At 40.3% G+C, this 19,244-nt stretch overlaps 1 protein-coding gene and 1 long non-coding RNA gene across 2 annotated transcripts; one reads left to right on the forward strand and one right to left on the reverse strand.

Annotated features, from left to right (window-relative positions):
- Window positions 1-4: 4 nt before the first annotated feature.
- LOC145421841 (uncharacterized) lies at window positions 5-2,141 on the reverse strand. The gene is made up of 2 exons (XR_013903199.1): window positions 839-2,141; window positions 5-128 (listed from the first exon to the last, which is right to left on the reverse strand). It is a non-coding gene; the product is annotated as an uncharacterized LOC145421841 (long non-coding RNA).
- Window positions 2,130-19,192, forward strand: LOC113010256 (uncharacterized). Its single transcript, XM_026149251.2, has 3 exons — window positions 2,130-2,291; window positions 7,991-8,228; window positions 16,603-19,192. The coding sequence occupies exons 2-3, from the start codon at window positions 8,006-8,008 to the stop codon at window positions 18,012-18,014; spliced, it is 1,635 nt and encodes a 544-aa protein (XP_026005036.2). The 5' UTR covers window positions 2,130-2,291; window positions 7,991-8,005; the 3' UTR covers window positions 18,015-19,192.
- The last annotated feature ends 52 nt before the right edge of the window (window positions 19,193-19,244 follow it).

Consider the following 19,244-nt stretch of genomic DNA (forward strand, 5'->3'; position numbering starts at 1 on the left):
AATATTTGTCACATTTGTTCATTTTTAATTTTTCCCATTATCACTTGTGTCTATTTGTTTGTCGAGACTTTTCAAAACAGTGTCATCGTCTGGACCGGGCAGGAGAGGCTCAGAGTGCTGGATACCATCTGAAATGAAGATACACAGAAAAGGTATGTGAAACTTTCATGGTCTTAATAAAATAAATAAACAAATATTACTAATATTACTAAGATTTTAATTAAAGCTTTGAAGTGTATTTTCAGTGGTACAGGAAGAATTTAAGGTCCAAGCGCCACAAATTTAAATGATTAAAACTAAAAGGAACTAGCTGATGTCTGGTCCTCCTAGTGATCCTCTACCTGTGTGAATGGGTGGATGACTGGATATGTAAAGCGCTTTGGGGTCCTTAGGGACTAGTAAAGCGCTATATAAATACAGGCCATTTACCATTTACCATTTTACCTAATCACATGAGCCAAGGGGGTCAAAAGGCTGTGAGTGAATGTGAGTGGGCGTTAAGGCATCTGGGAAAGGATCTCAAAGATATAATCTCTGGATTATAGATGGCAGACAGTTGGTGTCGTAAGCCACCACCTCTGTTCAAAGTGGACATAGATCGCTTCTTTCACTCCTTTTTCAAACCATGTTCACATTTGTTTAACACATTTTGGACAGAGAAGACACATGAACAGCCTTGAGTGCAATGAATGTTAAAATCTGAAAATGAGATCATATTATGATGTTGATTGGCTTCATTTGTTAACGGAAATAAAATGTATGGTACAGCTGTAACATTGTAGAAGAAAATGGGAACTTGTGCCACAAAACAAACAAACATACAAAAACATTTGCTTACTTTGAAATGGAATACAGCAACAGAAAAGTCAGGACAGGGCCATGTTTACCACTTGTAGTGGGGTAGATTTGGTGGAGGTTGGTCCATACATGTGTCAGTGAATGCAGCATGAACATTCACCTCTCCCTTACCTGTTAATCAGAGGTTGTTATAGTGGTGCTTTGGTCCACTTATTCGTGTTCAGGGTGGCAAAGATTACAGGCTGTATTGCAGACCGGATTCATTTCCCCTGGCAATTCCTCACTCTGTATAACTGTTAAAGGGTGGTAAGTAGGATCCTCATGTGTTATCTACTGTTTGGCATATGGATGACCCAGGATGACTGTTTTCCCTTTTTTAGTACAGGCCTACACATTGCTGCTGTCTTGTTGTAGCCTTGTTGTTGGTTTTCAATCATTTATGGACTAAATCCAAACTTGACACCAAGTTTGCAGATGACAAACTTGGTGTCAAGTTTGTCATCTGCTCAAACTAGGAGCTCAGATATGTATTAAGGAGTGAGGAAAATGAATGAAATGATAAGGAAGCATACAGAAACTTCAGTTAATGAAGATGACACTAAAATCAATCTAAAGGCTGGAGAACCTGGGGGGCCTTGAGGTGACTGTTGTTGTGATTTGGCACTATGTAAATAAAATGTAATTTAATTTAATAAGCACTTGGTCTTCTGAATATGGATCCATCATCAAAAAAAAAAAAAAACAAACCCCAGCATGTGGCAAAAGCAATAACAGAATGAAAAGAATGGGTGTCATTACTTTACATGTTTAGACAGTCTGTTCCAGTTGTGCTGCAGACTGTTTAAGTCAGGGGTGTCAAACTCAAATACACAGTGGGCCAAAATTCAAAACTGAAACAATGTCGCAGGCTAACGTTAATATTTATTGAAATATATTTATTCCTCCAGATATAAGAATGAATCTTTTCTTATGGACTCAAACACGTTTTGCTGAAAAACTGAATGTGGAACAAGCAAAGCTTAATACTAAACAATATATATATTAGCTGTATAATACCAGTAGGCCAGCTCTAATAGTAATTTGGTATGGCTTCGCGGGCCAAATGTAATTAGGCTGCGGGCCAAATTTGGCCCACAGGCCAGAGTTTGACACCTATGGTTTAAGTCAATACTTGGCTTGGATCACTGGGGAACTAAAATTCTTTATTCGGGTTTCTGCAAAGCACTGGACTGTTTGGAAGGACTTTTATTTGGACTACGAATGACCCGAGGGCAGCAGTGCGCCAGTTCTACTCGAAATTCTAATAGAAGAAGTATAGCGGAAATGACGTCACTCAAACGCAACAACAAACAAACAACAGTGGTTTGAGAGTTTTTCAAGGTAGAAATCTGCTCGGAGGTTAAGAAACAATCGACCAGGGTGAGATCAACCATCAGCGCAGACTAAATTCAACCAGCAGCTCATCACATAAGTGCGTCCCTTTGATTTAAACGGTAAGATTTTAGTATTAAACACGCGGACGAAAGAATCTGTGAGAGAAACCTTCAACTCGCACCACGTGGTTGCCGTGCAGATGTTATAGGTTATTTATTTTAAAACTGTGGAACGCGCGGTACTTGAGCTCTTTCTGGTCGTACGCAGGAAATCTCCTTTTTTAAAAGATTAAATAACATAGCATTGTGGAGGTATGCAAAGACAGCGCCAGGGTTCTCGAGGCTCTTCTGGGAGCCTAAGTATAGAACCGAATAGTGGGATTGTAACGCGCTTTGAGGGTCTCGAAAAGCGCTATATAAATGCATGCCATTATTCCATTATTAAGTCGACCATAAAAACGTCTCCCCGAGCGTGAGTCCTCTATGACGAGCTACCTTTCCTTATCGCCAGTGGGCTCGGCCACTATAAAGGGCTGGCGGGCTCGTTTCCCTGAGCCTTGGGCTGCAATGGCTGATGATCGTGCCGCGATCCCAGCCACCATCGATGAGCCTTTTCTGCGAGTGAAATCCTTCGCGGCCAGTGTTCCGGATTAACTGGCGTTGGCCGAACAGATGTGTGGTAGACTTGCTTTTCAGTAGCCGCTACCGACAAAACAGCAAATAAACACCAAATGTGTCATCCGTGACATTTATAAGGTTACCTCAAACACACTCCCTCAGTCTTGTTGCTCTTTAACAACAAAATGTTTAAAAATGTCGCGAGTTTACCTGGTGATATTCTCGTGCGCGAGGCGATCGCGAAAACGGCAAACAATTAACACCACGCCGATGTTGTTCACAGGACAGCAAGAGTAAACGATCGGGAGAATCTTGTCTTCGTTATTGTTCCCCTTGTACGTGTTATTACTCCGATTTCAGCGTTTTCGCTGCACAACTAAAACGTGCAGTTTACTTTATGTTCACTCAAATTGAGTCAACTAGCGCCACCTGTGGTCAAGTGCCTAAAGCCTACAGTCAGATTAACTTGTGACACACATCTGCACCTCGTTTGAATTTGTTTCATGCAAAATACATTTGCCATGTTAATGTATTCTCTACACAGGCAGGCTATGATAACAGGATGTGAAATATTAATGTGTCATATATTTGTTCAAGACGTATTTCTTTGTTATGGGAAAGAAAATTAAAATCATGATAATCAACAGGACTGGTGATTTCAATAACTTTGTGTATATAATTTGTCATTTTCTACTGATGTAGGCCAAAAATAAATGCATAATATAATTATATAATATAAGGTTTATTTGCAAGACACAAAAACAGAAAAAATTGAAAGTTACAAATGTATTGTGCTGCAGATGTCTGTGTCACAAGTTGATCTGGCTGTAGGCTATGGCACCTTGCCACGGGTGGCACTAGTTGACTCAACTCCATTTGACTGTACACAAAGTAAATTGCATGCTTTTGTTGAAAACCGAAAACTACTGCTCTATAAGCTTGTTATTTGCTTTTGAAAATAAAATGTTATGTGCTTTCATCTATAGGGTTAGTTATATAAGTGACTTAGTTTATAAATGTTATTATCTGGCTTTTTCAGTGTTTTATTGTTTCCTGAGTGCATCAGTTTGGCTGAGATTAAAGTTACAGTTTTCACACAGCTGAATAAACAGAAAACTGAACAGAAATGTGAGATGATTGAGAATTTACTCCAATGTCCTGTTATATTTGAGGGAGCAAAGAGCAGACTGCTGAATTGATTGTCTCGGTGGTGTTTAATCTGCAAATTTAATTAAAAGTTTAATGAACTATCATCTTGTCTTTATTTTTAGTGAGCACATACGTTAAACACTTTAAGCTGTAAGCTAATGATAGTTATATAAGAGCAGGTGCATACTGGTGCAATAAGCTGTACGTTTTACAACAATGGATGCATGATGTGATTAGTTGACTATCTCAAAAATAATCGTTTGGGGCAGCCCTAGCTGGAGTACCCAGAGAGAACCGACACACTGAGGAGCAGAACATGCAAACTCCTGAGTCGAATTAAGAATCTTCTTGCTGTGAGGCAACAGTGTTAACCACCATCTTAAGTACCGTTTAAATAATTTACATGATATTAATTCATTATTTTTACTGCAATTATTTCGTAGTTTGAAAATAATGAAAAACAAAACAAAATACTGGTAGGTGTTGCAGCTTTAAGCACAAATCAGCAAACAAAGTGAAACAGCCTTTAATTTGAAATTTGGACTCCGATCATAGTCAGGTGGTGAAAAACACTCTAAAATTCTCCATCTAAATAAGCATCCACACTATTGAGTTCCTTCTTGGTGTTTCTGTACACTTTTCGCCGTGGATCTACTTCCACAATTTTCAGCCGATTTTCACCGTTCAAATTTTAAACTATTCTGCTATTTCTGCTAATGACGGCTATGTCTTTTGGTATTTTTCACTATTATACTTTTTAAAATATTAAGCTTTTTTCCTTTAATTTGAAATGAATAGGAAACTTCTGCAATTCTGCTAAAACTTAACTACTTCTTCATATTTTCACGTAGAACAACCATTCAAACTTTAAAATGTTCTCAAATTATTGGGCCATTCAGGTATAAATCAGCTTTTTCAAATCTTTTACTGTTTTACTTTTATGCCTCTTAAAGTTTTGAGTTGCAAAATTGTGATTTTTCACAAAATACATGCGTTGTTATGGTTGCTATGCACTTGGCTTCCAGTGTGCCACTGAAGGTTTCGCAGTCTTCTCTTCATGTCCGAACAACTTCTTGCTACTTGCTCAAATTTCACTCAACTTCCACAAATTATACAACAAAACGTAGGTATTTTTGCTGGCTTTCTGAAAATGTCACTATCATTGTTGTGGAATTTATAGAATTTTTGCAAATCTCCTCAGACCAACACAAAGTCGCAAAACTCTCCATAGAAAGTCAATGGAGAGTTTGTTCAAAATCACCGCTTGATTTCTATAATGAGAGGCATATTCGAATCGTCATATCTCCTTAATGAAGCAAAGTTAAGACATGAGGCTTGTCCCAGTATATCTTCAGACACTCCTGACACTCACAATTAAAGAATTTCTTTCTCACCTATTACCGTTCTGAAATGAGTTGGACTCGTTTGAGGGTAGGAAATTCGTCCTTCGCTCAGATTTCAAACTCTGGAAATGAACCACTTTTTTCTCTCGTCATAACTTTTTGTTGGATTTCCACAGAGACCTGAAAATTTCCATGACTGTTCGCCAAAGCCTGCTGTCTCTTACGGTGAAAGAATGATATCGATACTCCAAATAGATTTAGAGTTACAAAGCGTTTTTTGAAGGCAAGTCAAGGCAGTTTTTGCTTTGCTCTACTCAGTTATGGTGCATTACAAGTCAAAAATCTTTAATAATTCATATTTTAATGATAAATTGTCAACACTGGAAGATTCCCCCATCTCTTCTGAGCAGAACGATGTAAGAATGACCGCTCTAGCCCCTACGGTTAGGAAATTATGGTCATTTGTTTGAGGGGAGTCGTCACTATGAGAAATAGACTGCAAAAATCCTGTGTCTCTCTGTGCTGCGTGCACCTGTTTTGGCGGGGAAAAGTACACCGCCTCTCTGATTGGTGGATTCAAATTTTGCAGCTCCCAGCCTGCTTGACTGAGCTGGAAACTTACTTCTCTCTCCCTGTGTGTGTGTGTGTGTGTGTGTGTGTGTGTGTGTGTGTGTGTGTGTGTGTGTGTGTGTGTGTGTGTGTGTGTGTGTGTGTGTGTGTGTGTGTGTGTGTGAGACAGAGAGAGAGAGAAATCCTTTTAATGGGATGATCTCATTGTAAGATTAAAATTCAATATATTTAGACTGGTTTACTGAATTGGATCTTGTGTGTGTCTCTCTCTGTGCATGTGTGTTTCCTTATGTGTACATATTTGTGATTGTGTGGCTGTTATATATTTTTTTGCTGATTTTTTTCATTTAACAAGTATATTTGAGGGACCCTCAGCATGTTCAGCATTTTTTCAGCTGTCCATTTTGCTTTTCCAATTTTTCTGTTTAACTTATTACTATTGTGCTAAATCATACTATTTCTGCTATTTTATAAGATTTGTGCTAAATATAGTGTTTCTGCCAAATATAGTATTTCTGATTAATTATAGTTTTTCTACCAAATCATAGTACAGTATTTCTGCTTTTTATAGGATTTGTGCTTAATATAGTATTTCTACTAAATGTAGTATTTATGCTTAATCATACTATTTCTATATATTTCTGCCAGGCAGCCAATCCTCTGTGAGGACTCAGACATTCAAATGCACATATCAGGGCCTGCACGGCTTCCCAGCCAGCCAATCATATCTGAGGTCTGCCGTTCCTTCTCTCGTCATATCTCAGCGACGGATGTACAGAGAGCAATGAAAATCGCGGTCAAAGTACACCAAAGTCCGCTGATTCACCCAGTACAAGAATTATGCTTCTAGTCCACCTAGTTTTTGAGTTACATGACGTTTTGTAACTCCAGAAAACGGCATTTTTCGCCTCTCACCGCAATCTAATTCTGACTGCTCATCACCCTGTTTTTCAAGGCACCCGCTCTCTTTCCCAGTGGCGCAGTTGGTAATGACACGGGTCCGCAAACCAAAGGTTGTGGGTTCGATTCCACCTTGGTTAACATGTTTTTTTCCCCTACAAATTAATACACTATCACAGACCAGTAATTCATATTCATCATTTATTACAATTCGGCAAACTTTTATGATTTTACCAGCTTTTCTAATATGGACCTCACATTCTTGTTAACACTCCATGGCACAAATACTCTTCCCTTTAGGCTCTGTGTATGTGTGTGTGTGTATCAATAGTTCTCCCATTTTAAAGTATTACTCCTCCATAATTGTATTTCTGTTAAATCAAGGTTCTTTTATTACATCTTAGTACTTCTGCTCAATCATAGTATTTTGCTAAATCATAGTATTTTTGACAAATCGTGATTTTTGTGCCAAATCATAACATTTGTGTTATGTTAAAGTATTACTACTAAGTGGAGGAATTTCTGTCATGTTACAATATATGTCCTGATTACAGTATTTCTGCTAAATCATAGTATTTCTACTATATTATATTTTTCTTTCTAAATATAGCACTTCTGCTATATAATTGTATTTCTGCTATGTTATAATATTTGTGCTAAACCAGAGTATTTGTGCTGAAACATAGTATTTTTTCCAAATTATAGTATTTGTGCTAAAACATACTATTAATTTAAAATTACAATATTCATAGTTCATCACAGTGTCTCTGGTAAAACACAGTATTTCTGCTATGTTGTACTATTTTTCTAAATCATAGTGTTTCAGTAATGTTTAAGTATTTTTGGATAAATATATTCTTTCTGTTATCTTATACTATTTCTCCTAAATTCTTGTATTTTTGAGAAGTTATCATGTTTCTGGTAAGTTACAATATTTCTGCTAAGTTCTGCTATGCTATTGTATTTCTGCCAAGTATTATGTTTCCTCTAAGATATTGCAGTTCTGCTAAGTTATTACATTTTAGCAAAGTTCCTTTACTTCTGCAAAGTTTTTACAATTTCTGCAACTTTTCAGCTTTTTCAGCTAGTTTTTGCATACAGCTTCAGCTTTAAAGCATCCACACTGCATTTTCGCAAGAAATGCAAATTTTTCTAGTGATATAATTACTTTTGCTCTTGAAACATTTGTCACATTTGTTCATTTTTAATTTCTCCCGTCATCACTTGTCTCTTTTCAAGAATTCTCAAAACAGAATGAAGAGTAAGGATGAGGAGGTTCTCGCAGACCAACAGGTCTGTAACCAGGAGAGGAGCTCCAGTCTGAAGCAGGAGGACCCAGAGCCTCCTCAGATTAAGGAGGAACAGGAGGAACTCTGCACCAGTCACGAGTTTGAACACATCATGGTCTGGACCGGGCAGGAGAGGCTCAGACTGCTGGATACCATCTGGAAACCTGAAATACAGATACAAAGCAAAGGTATGTGAAACTATCAGGAAGGCAGGAATGAGTGAAGCATCAGTGATGTCTGCACTGGGAAGAAGGAAAAGGCGCCTTAATATCTGTTATTGTTGCTCAGTTATCTTTTAGGAGCAGTTGACAGTCCCACAAATTGTGGTTTTCTGGAAGCAGAAACGATGTCTCACAATGTCTACAAGGGGTCACTGTAGACCAGGGGTGCTCAATCCCAGTCCTCGAGAGCTACTGTCCTGCAGCTTTTAGATGCATCCCTACTCCAACACAGCTGAATCAAATGTTTGATTACCTCTTCAGCATGCCATCAAGTTTGGAAAAGGCCTGATAACAAGCCATTCATTTGATTCAGCTGTGTCGGAACAAGGATGCATCTAAAAGCTGCAGGACAGTAGCTCTCAAGGACTGGGATTGAGCACCCCTGCTGTAGACCATAGATTTGCTTCATAGCATGTGGCTCGCAAGTTTGCTAATAGTAGGCAGCGTTGGAAAAGTTACTTTTAAAATGTATTACAGAATATATGTATTTTGTAATGTATTCAGAACTCGTTACTCAGTGAGTGTAATGTATTCTGGATACTTTGGATTACTTAATATATTCACATGCTTTTTACAACTACATGAATTGCTGTGTGATTTATTACTACAGGGAGTTCAGAATTATTAGGCAAATGAGTATTTTGTCCACATCATCCTCTTCATGCATGTTGTCTTACTCCAAGCTGTATAGGCTCGAAAGCCTACTACCAATTAAGCATATTAGGTGATGTGCATCTCTGTAATGAGAAGGGGTGTGGTCTAATGACATCAACACACTATATCAGGTGTGCATAATTATTAGGCAACGTCCTTTCCTTTGGCAAAATGGGTCAAAAGAAGGACTTGACAGGCTCAGAAATCAAATCAAATCACTTTTATTGTCACACCACATGTGCAGGCACACTGGCACAGCACATGCGAGTGAAATTCTTGTGTGTGAGCCCCACAAGCAACAGAGATGTGCAAACACAACAACACAAACGAGCAAAATAAAAGAATGGCCAACCTGAAACTAATAAATATATGTACAATGTATAATAGTGTATGCATTTCTGGATGTGTATACTAAATATTTTCCTACGTGTGTGTGTGTGTGTGTGTGTGTGTGTGTGTGTGTGTGTGTGTGTATACACATTTTTACAAATTAAATAGTAAAAAAAAAAAAAAAAATAATAATAATAATAATAATAATAAAATATATAAAATATACAGAGTTGAGACATGTGCAAAAATGTGGCGTTACTGTACAGTATGGAGTGCATAATGTTAAAGTTCCAGTAGTGAAGCTGAGGTGTCTATGACGTGTTCAGCAGTCTGATGGCCTGATGGAAAAAGCTGTCTCTCAGTCTGCTGGTACGGGACCGGATGCTGCAGAACCTCCTTCCTGATGGAAGTAGTCTGAACAGTTTATGGCTGGGGTGACTGGAGTCCTTGATGATCCTCCCCGCTTTCCTCAGGCAGCGCTTCCTGTAGATGTCTTGGAGGGAGGGAAGCTCACCTCCAATTATCCGTTCAGAGCACCGCACTACTCGCTGGAGAGCTTTGCAGTTGTAGGCGGTGCTGTTGCCATACCAGGTGGTGATGCATCCAGTGAGGATGCTCTCAATGGCACAGTGATAGAAGGTCCTGAGGATGCGGGGGCTCATGCCGAATCTTTTCAGTCTCCTGAGAAAGAAGAGGCGCTGCTGCGCCTTCTTCACTGTTTTGTTTGTGTGTACTGACCACGTAAGATCCTCAGCCAGATGTACTCCAAGGAACCGGAAGCTGCTCACTCTCTCCACAGCAGCGCCGTTGATGGTGATGGGGGTGTGTATTTCTCTGCACCTCCGGAAGTCCACTATCAACTCCTTTGTCTTTGCGACGTTGAGGGTGAGATGGTTGTCTTGACACCAGTGGGTCAGGGCGCTGACCTCCTCCCTGTAAGCCGTCTCATCACCGTTGGTGATAAGACCCACCACTGTAGTGTCGTCCGCAAACTTCACAATGATGTTGGAGTTGTTAGTGGCTGTGCAGTCGTAGGTGTAGAGTGAGTACAGGAGAGGGCTCAGTACACACCCCTGTGGAGCACCAGTGTTCAGTGTGATGGGGGATGAGGTGATGCTGCCCAGTCTGACCACCTGGCATCTGTCAGACAGGAAGCTAAGGATCCAGCTGCAGAGGGAGCTGCTCAGTCCTAGATCCTGCAGTTTCCTGTCCAGCTTCGAGGGAACGATGGTATTGAATGCTGAGCTGTAATCTACAAACAGCATTCTCACATACAGTGGGGCAAAAAAGTATTTAGTCAGCCACCGATTGTGCAAGTTCCCCCACTTAAAATGATGACAGAGGTCAGTAATTTGCACCAGAGGTACACGTCAACTGTGAGAGACAGAATGTGAAAAAAAAAAATCCATGAATCCACATGGTAGGATTTGTAAAGAATTTATTCGTAAATTAGGGTGGAAAATAAGTATTTGGTCACCTCAAACAAGGAAAATCTCTGGCTCTCACAGACCTGTAACGTCTTCTGTAAGAAGCTTTTCTGTCCCCCACTCGTTACCTGTATGAATGGCACCTGTTTGAACTCATCATCTGTATAAAAGACACCTGTCCACAGCCTCAAACAGTCAGACTCCAAACTCCGCCATGGCCAAGACCAAAGAGCTTTCGAAGGACACCAGGAAAAGTATTGTAGACCTGCACCAGACTGGGAAGAGTGAATCTACAATAGGCAAGCAGCTTGGTGTGAAAAAATCAACTGTGGGAGCAATCATCAGAAAATGGAAGACATACAAGACCACTGATAATCTCCCTTGATCTGGGGCTCCACGCAAGATCTGATCCCGTGGGGTCAAAATGATCATGAGAACGGTGAGCAAAGATCCCAGAACCACACGGGGGGACCTGGTGAATGACCTGCAGAGAGCTGGGACCAAAGTAACAAAGGTCACCATCAGTAACACACTACAACGGCAGGGAATCAAATCCCGCAGTGCCAGACGTGTTCCGCTGCTGAAGCCAGTGCATGTCCAGGCCCGTCTGAAGTTTGCCAGAGAGCACATGGATGATACAGCAGAGGATTGGGAGAATGTCATGTGGTCAGATGAAACCAAAGTAGAACTTTTTGGTATAAACTCAACTCGTCGTGTTTGGAGGAAGAAGAATACTGAGTTGCATCCCAAGAACACCATACCTACTGTGAAGCATGGGGGTGGAAACATCATGCTATGGGGCTGTTTTTCTGCCAAGGGGACAGGACGACTGATCCGTGTTAAGGACAGAATGAATGGGGCCATGTATCGTGAGATTTTGAGCCAAAACCTCCTTCCATCAATGAGAACTTTGAAGATGAAACGAGGCTGGGTCTTCCAACATGACAATGATCCAAAACACACCGCCCGGGCAACAAAGGAGTGGCTCCGTAAGAAGCATTTGAAAGTCCTGGAGTGGCCTAGCCAGTCTCCAGACCTCAACCCCATAGAAAATCTGTGGCGGGAGTTGAAAGTCCGTGTTGCTCGGCGACAGCCCCAAAACATCACTGCTCTCGAGAAGATCTGCATGGAGGAATGGGCCAAAATACCAGCTACTGTGTGTGCAAACCTGGTAAAGACCTATAGTAAACGTTTGACCTCTGTTATTGCCAACAAAGGTTATGTTACAAAGTATTGAGTTGTATTTTTGTTATTGACCAAATACTTATTTTCTACCCTGATTTACGAATAAATTCTTTACAAATCCTACCATGTGAATTCATGGATTTTTTTTTTCACATTCTGTCTCTCACAGTTGAAGTGTACCTCTGGTGCAAATTACTGACCTCTGTCATCATTTTAGGTGGGGGAACTTGCACAATCGGTGGCTGACTAAATACTTTTTTGCCCCACTGTACGTGTCTCTCTTCTCCAGGTGTGACAGGGCAGTGTGTAGTGTCAGGGCTATGGCATCATCAGTGGACCTGTTGTGGCGGTATGCAAACTGTAGAGGGTCCAGTGAGTCGGGTAGTGCAGAGCAGATGAAGTCCCTGACCAGCTTCTCGAAGCATTTGCTTACGATGGAGGTCAGGGCTACAGGTCGCCAGTCGTTCAATGAGGAGATGGTGGAGGATTTGGGTACAGGGACGATGGTGGCCATTTTGAAGCAGGCTGGGACTACAGACAGAGAGAGGGAAAGGTTGAAGATGTGCGTGAACACTCCAGCCAGCTGAGCCGCACATGACTTGAGGACGCGGCCGGGAATCCCGTCCGGACCAGTAGCTTTGCGCGCGTTCACCTTCCTGAAGCACTTCCGCACATCCTCCTCAGACACAGTGTGCGCACTGACGTCATCCGCGGTGCGCACACTGTCCGGTCTCATGGTGTTCGCTGCGTCGAATCTAGCGTAGAATACGTTTAGATCCTCACACAGAGAGGCCGTGGTCTGCGGTGTGCTGGTTTTCCCTCTAAAGTCTGTGATCGTGTTTAGTCCCTGCCACATACTCCGAGGGTTGTCAAACTGTTGCTCCACCCTGTCCCTGTACTCACATTTGGCTGCTTTGATCGTCTTCCGGAGTTGGTAATGTGCGTGTTTGTAGTCCGATGTGTTCGCGGAGGCAAAGGCGGTGTTCCGTGCCGCGCGAACATCTCTGTTAATCCAGGGTTTTTGATTTGGGGAGGATTTAACTGTTCTGGATGGGACGACATCTTCCACGCATTTCCTGATAAATGCACAGAGTCTGTGTATTCATCAATGTCTCTGGCGGCCACGTGAAACATTTCCCAGTCCGCGTGATCAAAACAGTCCCGCAGCGCAGACTCCGATTGGTCCGTCCAACAGTGCACCGCCCTCCGGGTTGGAGCTTCCTGTTTCAGCTTCTGCCTGTAGGCGGGCAGGAGCAGGATGGAGCAGTGATCTGATTGGCCGAATGGGGCGCGGGGGAGGGCTTTGTACGCATCCCGGAAAGAGGTGTAACAGTGGTCGAGTAGCCGGTTTCCACGTGTGTTAAAAAGGATGTGTTGATGGAGTTTTGGTGAGACTTTCTTCAGGTTTCCCTTATTAAAGTCTCCGGCTGTGATAAACGCTGCCTCTGGGTGTGCGGTTTCCTCACTGCTGATCGCCCTGTACAGTTCCCTGAGTGCACGGTCAGTGTCGGCTTGTGGGGGTATGTAAACAGCCGTAATAATCACTGCTGTAAATTCCCTCGGTAGAAAAGTCAAATCACTTTTACTGTGAGATATCTCGCAGAGGGATGCAGCAGTCTCAAAATTGCAAAGCTTCTGAAGCGTGATCATCAAACAATCAAGCGTTTCATTCAAAATAGTCAACAGGGTCGTAAGAAGCATGTGGAAAAATCAAGGTGCAAAATAACTGCCCATGAACTGAGAAAAGTCAAGCGTGCAGCTGCCAAGATGCCACTTGCCACCAGTTTGGCCATATTTCAGAGCTGCAACATCACTGGAGTGCCTAAAGGCACAAGGTGTGCAATACTCAGAGACATGGCCAAGGTAAGAAAGGCTGAAAGACGACCACCACTGAACAAGACACACAAGCTGAAACGTCAAGACTGGGCCAAGAAATATCTCAAGACTGATTTTTCTAAGGTTTTATGGACTGATGAAATGAGAGTGAGTCTTGATGGGCCAGATGGATGGGCCCGTGGCTGGATTGGTAAAGGGCAGAGAGCTCCAGTCCGACTCAGACGCCAGCAAGGTGGAGGTGGAGTACGCAGATATCCCCCTAAAATAGCTAAAACTAAAAACAAACTAAAAATTACTTCCAAAAACATTCAGCTTTGATATTAATGAGTTTTTTGGGTTCATTGAGAACATGGTTGTTGTTCAATAATAAAATTATTCCTCAAAAATACAATTTGCCTAATAATTCTGCACTCCCTGTATTACTGAAGGATACTCCTCATACAGGTACCAACTAGACTTTTAAATCTTAATGTAAAATGAGTATCAGTAGGTTGGACATTAGGTACGGCTACACTTTTTGCTGGGTCTCATATAGAAAACTATTCCGCACGTATATGAAACAGGTCCGTGGCTCCAAACCGTAGTAAAGGGAACCCCGGGGTATTCCGTTACTACCCAACACTGTTGGTAAGGCACAAATATGGCAAAACTAACAACAGTTAAACGAAAAAGCAAAACAGTTCTTTAACCTAATTCCTAATACAGCTGGGTGTAATTGTCACAGGACAGTACAGCCGCTGCTAGGAAATTAGTGCTAAATAATTTTACCAACAAAGTATGAAAAGTTTGGAATACTCTATAGATGAGACAAACAAATATTACTAATGTAGGATTCTAATTAGAACTTAAACTTTATTTTCAGGGGTACAGGAATAATGTAAACTAAAAGGAACAAGCCGAAGTGTGTTGGTTGAGAAAGTAGAAACAATCTTGTGTCTAGTTAATGTTGAAACCTGAAAATGAGTTCATATTATGATGCTGATTGTCTTTATTTGTTAATGGATATAAAATTTCTACAGATACAAACCCAATTAAACCCAATTGGACATTGTAGAAGAAAAACAACAAAACAAACAAATATACAAAACATTTGCTTATTTTGAAATTGAAGATAGCAACAGAAAAGTCAGGACGGAGCCATGTTACCACTGTTTTCTGTCTTCTTTTAACAACAGTTAGTGACCTGAGGAGAGCAGCTGCTGTTTTGAGTTTCTTCCCATTTTTCTCTGATATAAGATTCTAGCTGTTGAACAGTCCTGGGTCTCCATTTTCATATTTTTCACTTTCATGCAAAATATTTTCAGTGGATGAAAGAAACATTTGCCATGTCTGCAGGCAGGCCAGTTCACCACCTGGACTCTACTAATACAAAGCCATGTTGTTGGAATAGATGCAGTATATGGTTTAATATTGTCTAGCTGATGCAAGGCCTTCCCTGAAAAGCCCGTCGTCTGGATGTGAGCATTGTTGAGTTAGAAACTTGACGCCTAAGCAGCCAGTTTGATAGGAAATTCCATCACAGAAGAAAGTTTTTGACCTGAGCACTAAGAACAAGCAAGTCATCCTCATTAATCCAAAGGATGCCATGTCCATGTTTTCAAAAAAAAATTCAAATTCTGCTTCAACTGACGACAATTGAGACCAAAAACCTAAAATCCCAGTAGAAAAAAAGTTATATTTTTTATTGTAAAAACCACAAACGTGTTTAAAAAAAATCATTTTCGAAACTTAAAATGCAAATAGAAATTGTACATTTCTAAAAATTATGCACACGTTTTGCAAATATTATAGTACATGGTACTATGTACCTAAAAATGCACACATAAGACGTAGAACTGACACAAAACAACACAACGACTAAACTACACCCTAACTATACCCTCCAAACATGCTAAATGTCACAAATCTCTCACGCATCAAAACTTGCTCTCTCGCTTTCTTTCGCTCGCTCGCTATGACTCGCCGGTGTCACTCCTAAAACTTCCACCTTTTCCCAAACAACAAAATGCCACATGTTGCCACATCATTTTCGATTGGTCAACATGGTACATTTTTTCACTAATGGGGAAGGAAAGGGGTGTTTTGTCTTTTTCTCTCACAAGATAAAAAGGAGTGTTTGCTAGCGCTGTCCTTAAAAAAACACTGTTTTTACAGTTTCTTCCCACTGTAAACACTACTATTTTATTCAGAAAAAAACATTGTGTGTATTTTTTATCATACGTCTGTTTTACGTGGCCTGTCAACACAATTTAAAAACTGGTATAAAGTTTGAAGTCCGCACTTTCGACCCAAGTTGAAATGGAGACTCTGGGTCGTTGCATCTTGTTGCTGTGTTGTCCTAAATTGGTGGTTTGATTTTTGGCGCGTCAGCACGTCCGTCAACCCTCAAGCGTTGACCAAGTTGAGCATGCATTTCTATTGTTGAAAGCTAAATTTGAGACAGAAAGGCCTACAAACAAACAAGACCTGAAAGTCACTGCAGTAAAGGCCTGGTAGAGTATTAAAAAGGAGAAAGCAAGCATCTGTATTAGAAATGAACATGATGGGTTTTTTTTCTCACATTTTTATGCCGTGTTTTCATTCAACCTACTGAATTGAAGCTGAAGGTCTGCACTTAAACTGCATCTGAGGGGTTTTATTTAAAATTCATTGTAGTAATGTACAAAATTAATATGTAAGAAAATGCAGCAAGATCTTTTGATTTGTATGTAGCTCCCCAAACTTCAATTTATTCCGGTGTATCTAAGTGTCAGTATCACTAGCATAACTGTTTGAATTACACTGGCGTACGTGGGCGACATGCTCATAGAGAATTTCTAATAGTTGATGAGATGTTTTGTTTTGTTTTTTTAATGTTCGAGTTTCTGTTTTTTTTTTTTCATTTTATGTTTTTGTTTTTGTCTCTTGAGACTTTTCAGATCAAAAGATCTGTAAGGAGGAAGAGGTTCCTGCAGACCAACAGGTCTCTAACCATGAAAGGATCTCCAGTCTGGATCAGGAGGATCGAAAGCCTCCAGAATTTAAAGAGGAGCTGGAGGAACCCTGCACCAGTCAGGAGGGAGAGCGGCTTCTTCTAAAGGAAGAGACTAATAAATGTATGGTGACTTCTACTCATGAGGAACCTGAACCAAGCAGTGACTTTCTTTCTAACAACTGTCCTCAGCCAGAGTGGAGCCAAGGCCAGGAAGAAAGTGAGCATGTGCACTCAGGATCAATTACAAATGCAAATACAAAGAGGAGAAATCAGAGAAAGCAAAGTGGAGTAGAGAGCCAGCTCATGTCATATAGTCAGTGTAAGCCTGACACAAGTAGAAAGTCTGTAAAATGTGAGATTTGTGGAAAAACCTTTCAGTATAAATACAGACTGCTTAACCATCTAAGAGTCCATACAGGTGAGAAACCTTATTCTTGTAGCACCTGTGGGAAACGATTCATTCAGATGAACGGCTTAAAAACTCACATTAGAACCCACACAGGTGAGAAGCCATATTCTTGTAGCGCCTGTGGGAAAAGCTTTAGTGGCGCATCAGCATTCAGAGTTCACATGAGAATCCACACAGGTGAGAAGCCACACTTGTGTAAAATATGTGGTAAAACATTCAGTCAGGGGGCACACTTGAAAAGGCACATGAGAATCCACACAGGTGAGAAGCCCCATTCTTGTAACACCTGTGGAAAAAAATTCAGTGATATGGACAGCTTGAAAACTCATATGAGAAACCACACAGGTGAGAAGCCATATTTTTGTAGCAGCTGTGGAAAAAGATTCAGTGACATTGTGTGCTTCAAAACTCACATGAGAATCCACACAGGTGAGAAACCTTATTGCTGTAGCACATGTGGGAAAGGATTCCGTCAGCTGAGCCACTTAAAAACACACATGAGAATCCACAAAGGTGAGAATCCATATTCTTGTAGTCTGTGTGGAAAAAAATTCAATTGCATTCTGTTCTTCAAAACTCACATGAGAAGTCATACAGGTGAGAAACCTTATCGGTGTAGCACATGTGAGAAAGGATTCCGTCAGCTGATCCACTTAAAAACACACATGAGAATCCACACAGGTGAGAAGCCATATTCTTGTAGCGCCTGTGGGAAAAGCTTTAGTGACGCGTCAGCATTCAGAGTTCACATGAGAATTCACACAGGTGAGAAACCATATTCTTGTAGCGCCTGTGGGAAAAGCTTTAGTGACGCGTCAGCATTCAGAGTTCACATGAGAATTCACACAGGTGAGAAGCCAAACTTGTGTAACATATGTGGTAAAATATTGAGTCAGACAACAAACTTGAAAAAGCACATGAGAATTCACAGTACATGAAAGTGTCAAAGGTGGAGGAAAGAGTTCAAATGGAGCAATGTTCAAAGCGGAGCTTCACTACAATATATGAGGGAAAAGATTACCTCATATTTAGTTCAATTTGGTATTTTATGTCCGTAACAGTAACAACTGTTTGTTACACTAATTGGTTTGTTACTATGATGAATGTTTTTCTGTACAGATAACTGTACAGATAACATGTATATATTAATTGTAGATGTTAATTTTTTTTTTTACCTAATCAACTTTGTTATAAAAAACATTTATTTATTTTTTATTGCAAACATTTAATTCATCAGTCATTCTGGTTTTCCTACAAAAGATTTGAAATCATTCAAGTAATACCTAAGACCAAAAATCTGGAGTCATTATGGACTGGAAGTCACTTCATGTTGTGATGTTGATTTAGTTAGTTGTGCTTTTTATTTATGTATATTCATTAGTATTCATTCCACCTCATTTAATTTCTGTATTTAATGTATATAAGTTTAGATTAGTTATTTATAGTTGGTTTACACAGCTTTGTGTATGTATGTGTATGCATATGTAATGTATATATAGACGTGTGTGTGTGCGTGTGTGTGTGTGTGTGTGTAAGAGAGAGATTTACATTGCTGTGCTTGAGAGCCACCATCTACTGGAACCAAATTCCTTTCTGATTTTTATAGTTTAAAAAGAAATGTCAAAAATGATTATAACCAGGTCTTTGCAGCAAACAACATAACAATGTTCTCCTTTATTTAGCTTTTTTCCACAATTTGTTTCTTGGTGTCTGACTATGTTTTATATAAATTGAGAAACTATTTATTTAAACTCAGATTTTTACAATGGACTTTTTCACCCAGTGTGCTTGAATTTGGGTCTGTTATACTTAAGCCCAGTACCCTGTTCAAATTCTTGGGCAGTCTACAAAGCATTGTAGTTTCATTTGTATTGTGAGAGATGTTAGATTGGGGGGTATTTTATATTCTCGTTTTCACATATTATAGAAATAGAAATAAAAGTAAATTGAAGAGACTGTTCTCTGATGCAAATGTATGTTGACATATGTGACTTCATCCCTCAACTACTGACGCTCACCATGTTGTGTAATGGATGTGAAAACTTTGCCTGTGTTGTTACCACTGGCAAGATGTGCAAAATAATTCAGCAAATTAAAGCATCAGCTTGTTCCATCACCCAGCTTGTTCAGTGAGGTCCGATGCTAACTGGAAATAGAGATAATTCGCC

Source organism: Astatotilapia calliptera, chromosome 18, assembly GCF_964374335.1.
Source record: "Astatotilapia calliptera chromosome 18, fAstCal68.1, whole genome shotgun sequence".
Lineage (NCBI taxonomy): Eukaryota > Metazoa > Chordata > Actinopteri > Cichliformes > Cichlidae > Astatotilapia > Astatotilapia calliptera.

Bases quoted from the DNA above. Each gene is read 5' to 3' on its own strand.
- LOC113010256 (XM_026149251.2), top strand. From the start codon at position 8,006: ATGAAGAGTAAGGATGAGGAGGTTCTCGCAGACCAACAGGTCTGTAAC. The intron at 8,229-16,602 runs GTATGTGAAACT...TTGTCTCTTGAG, and splicing joins AATACAGATACAAAGCAAAG to ACTTTTCAGATCAAAAGATC.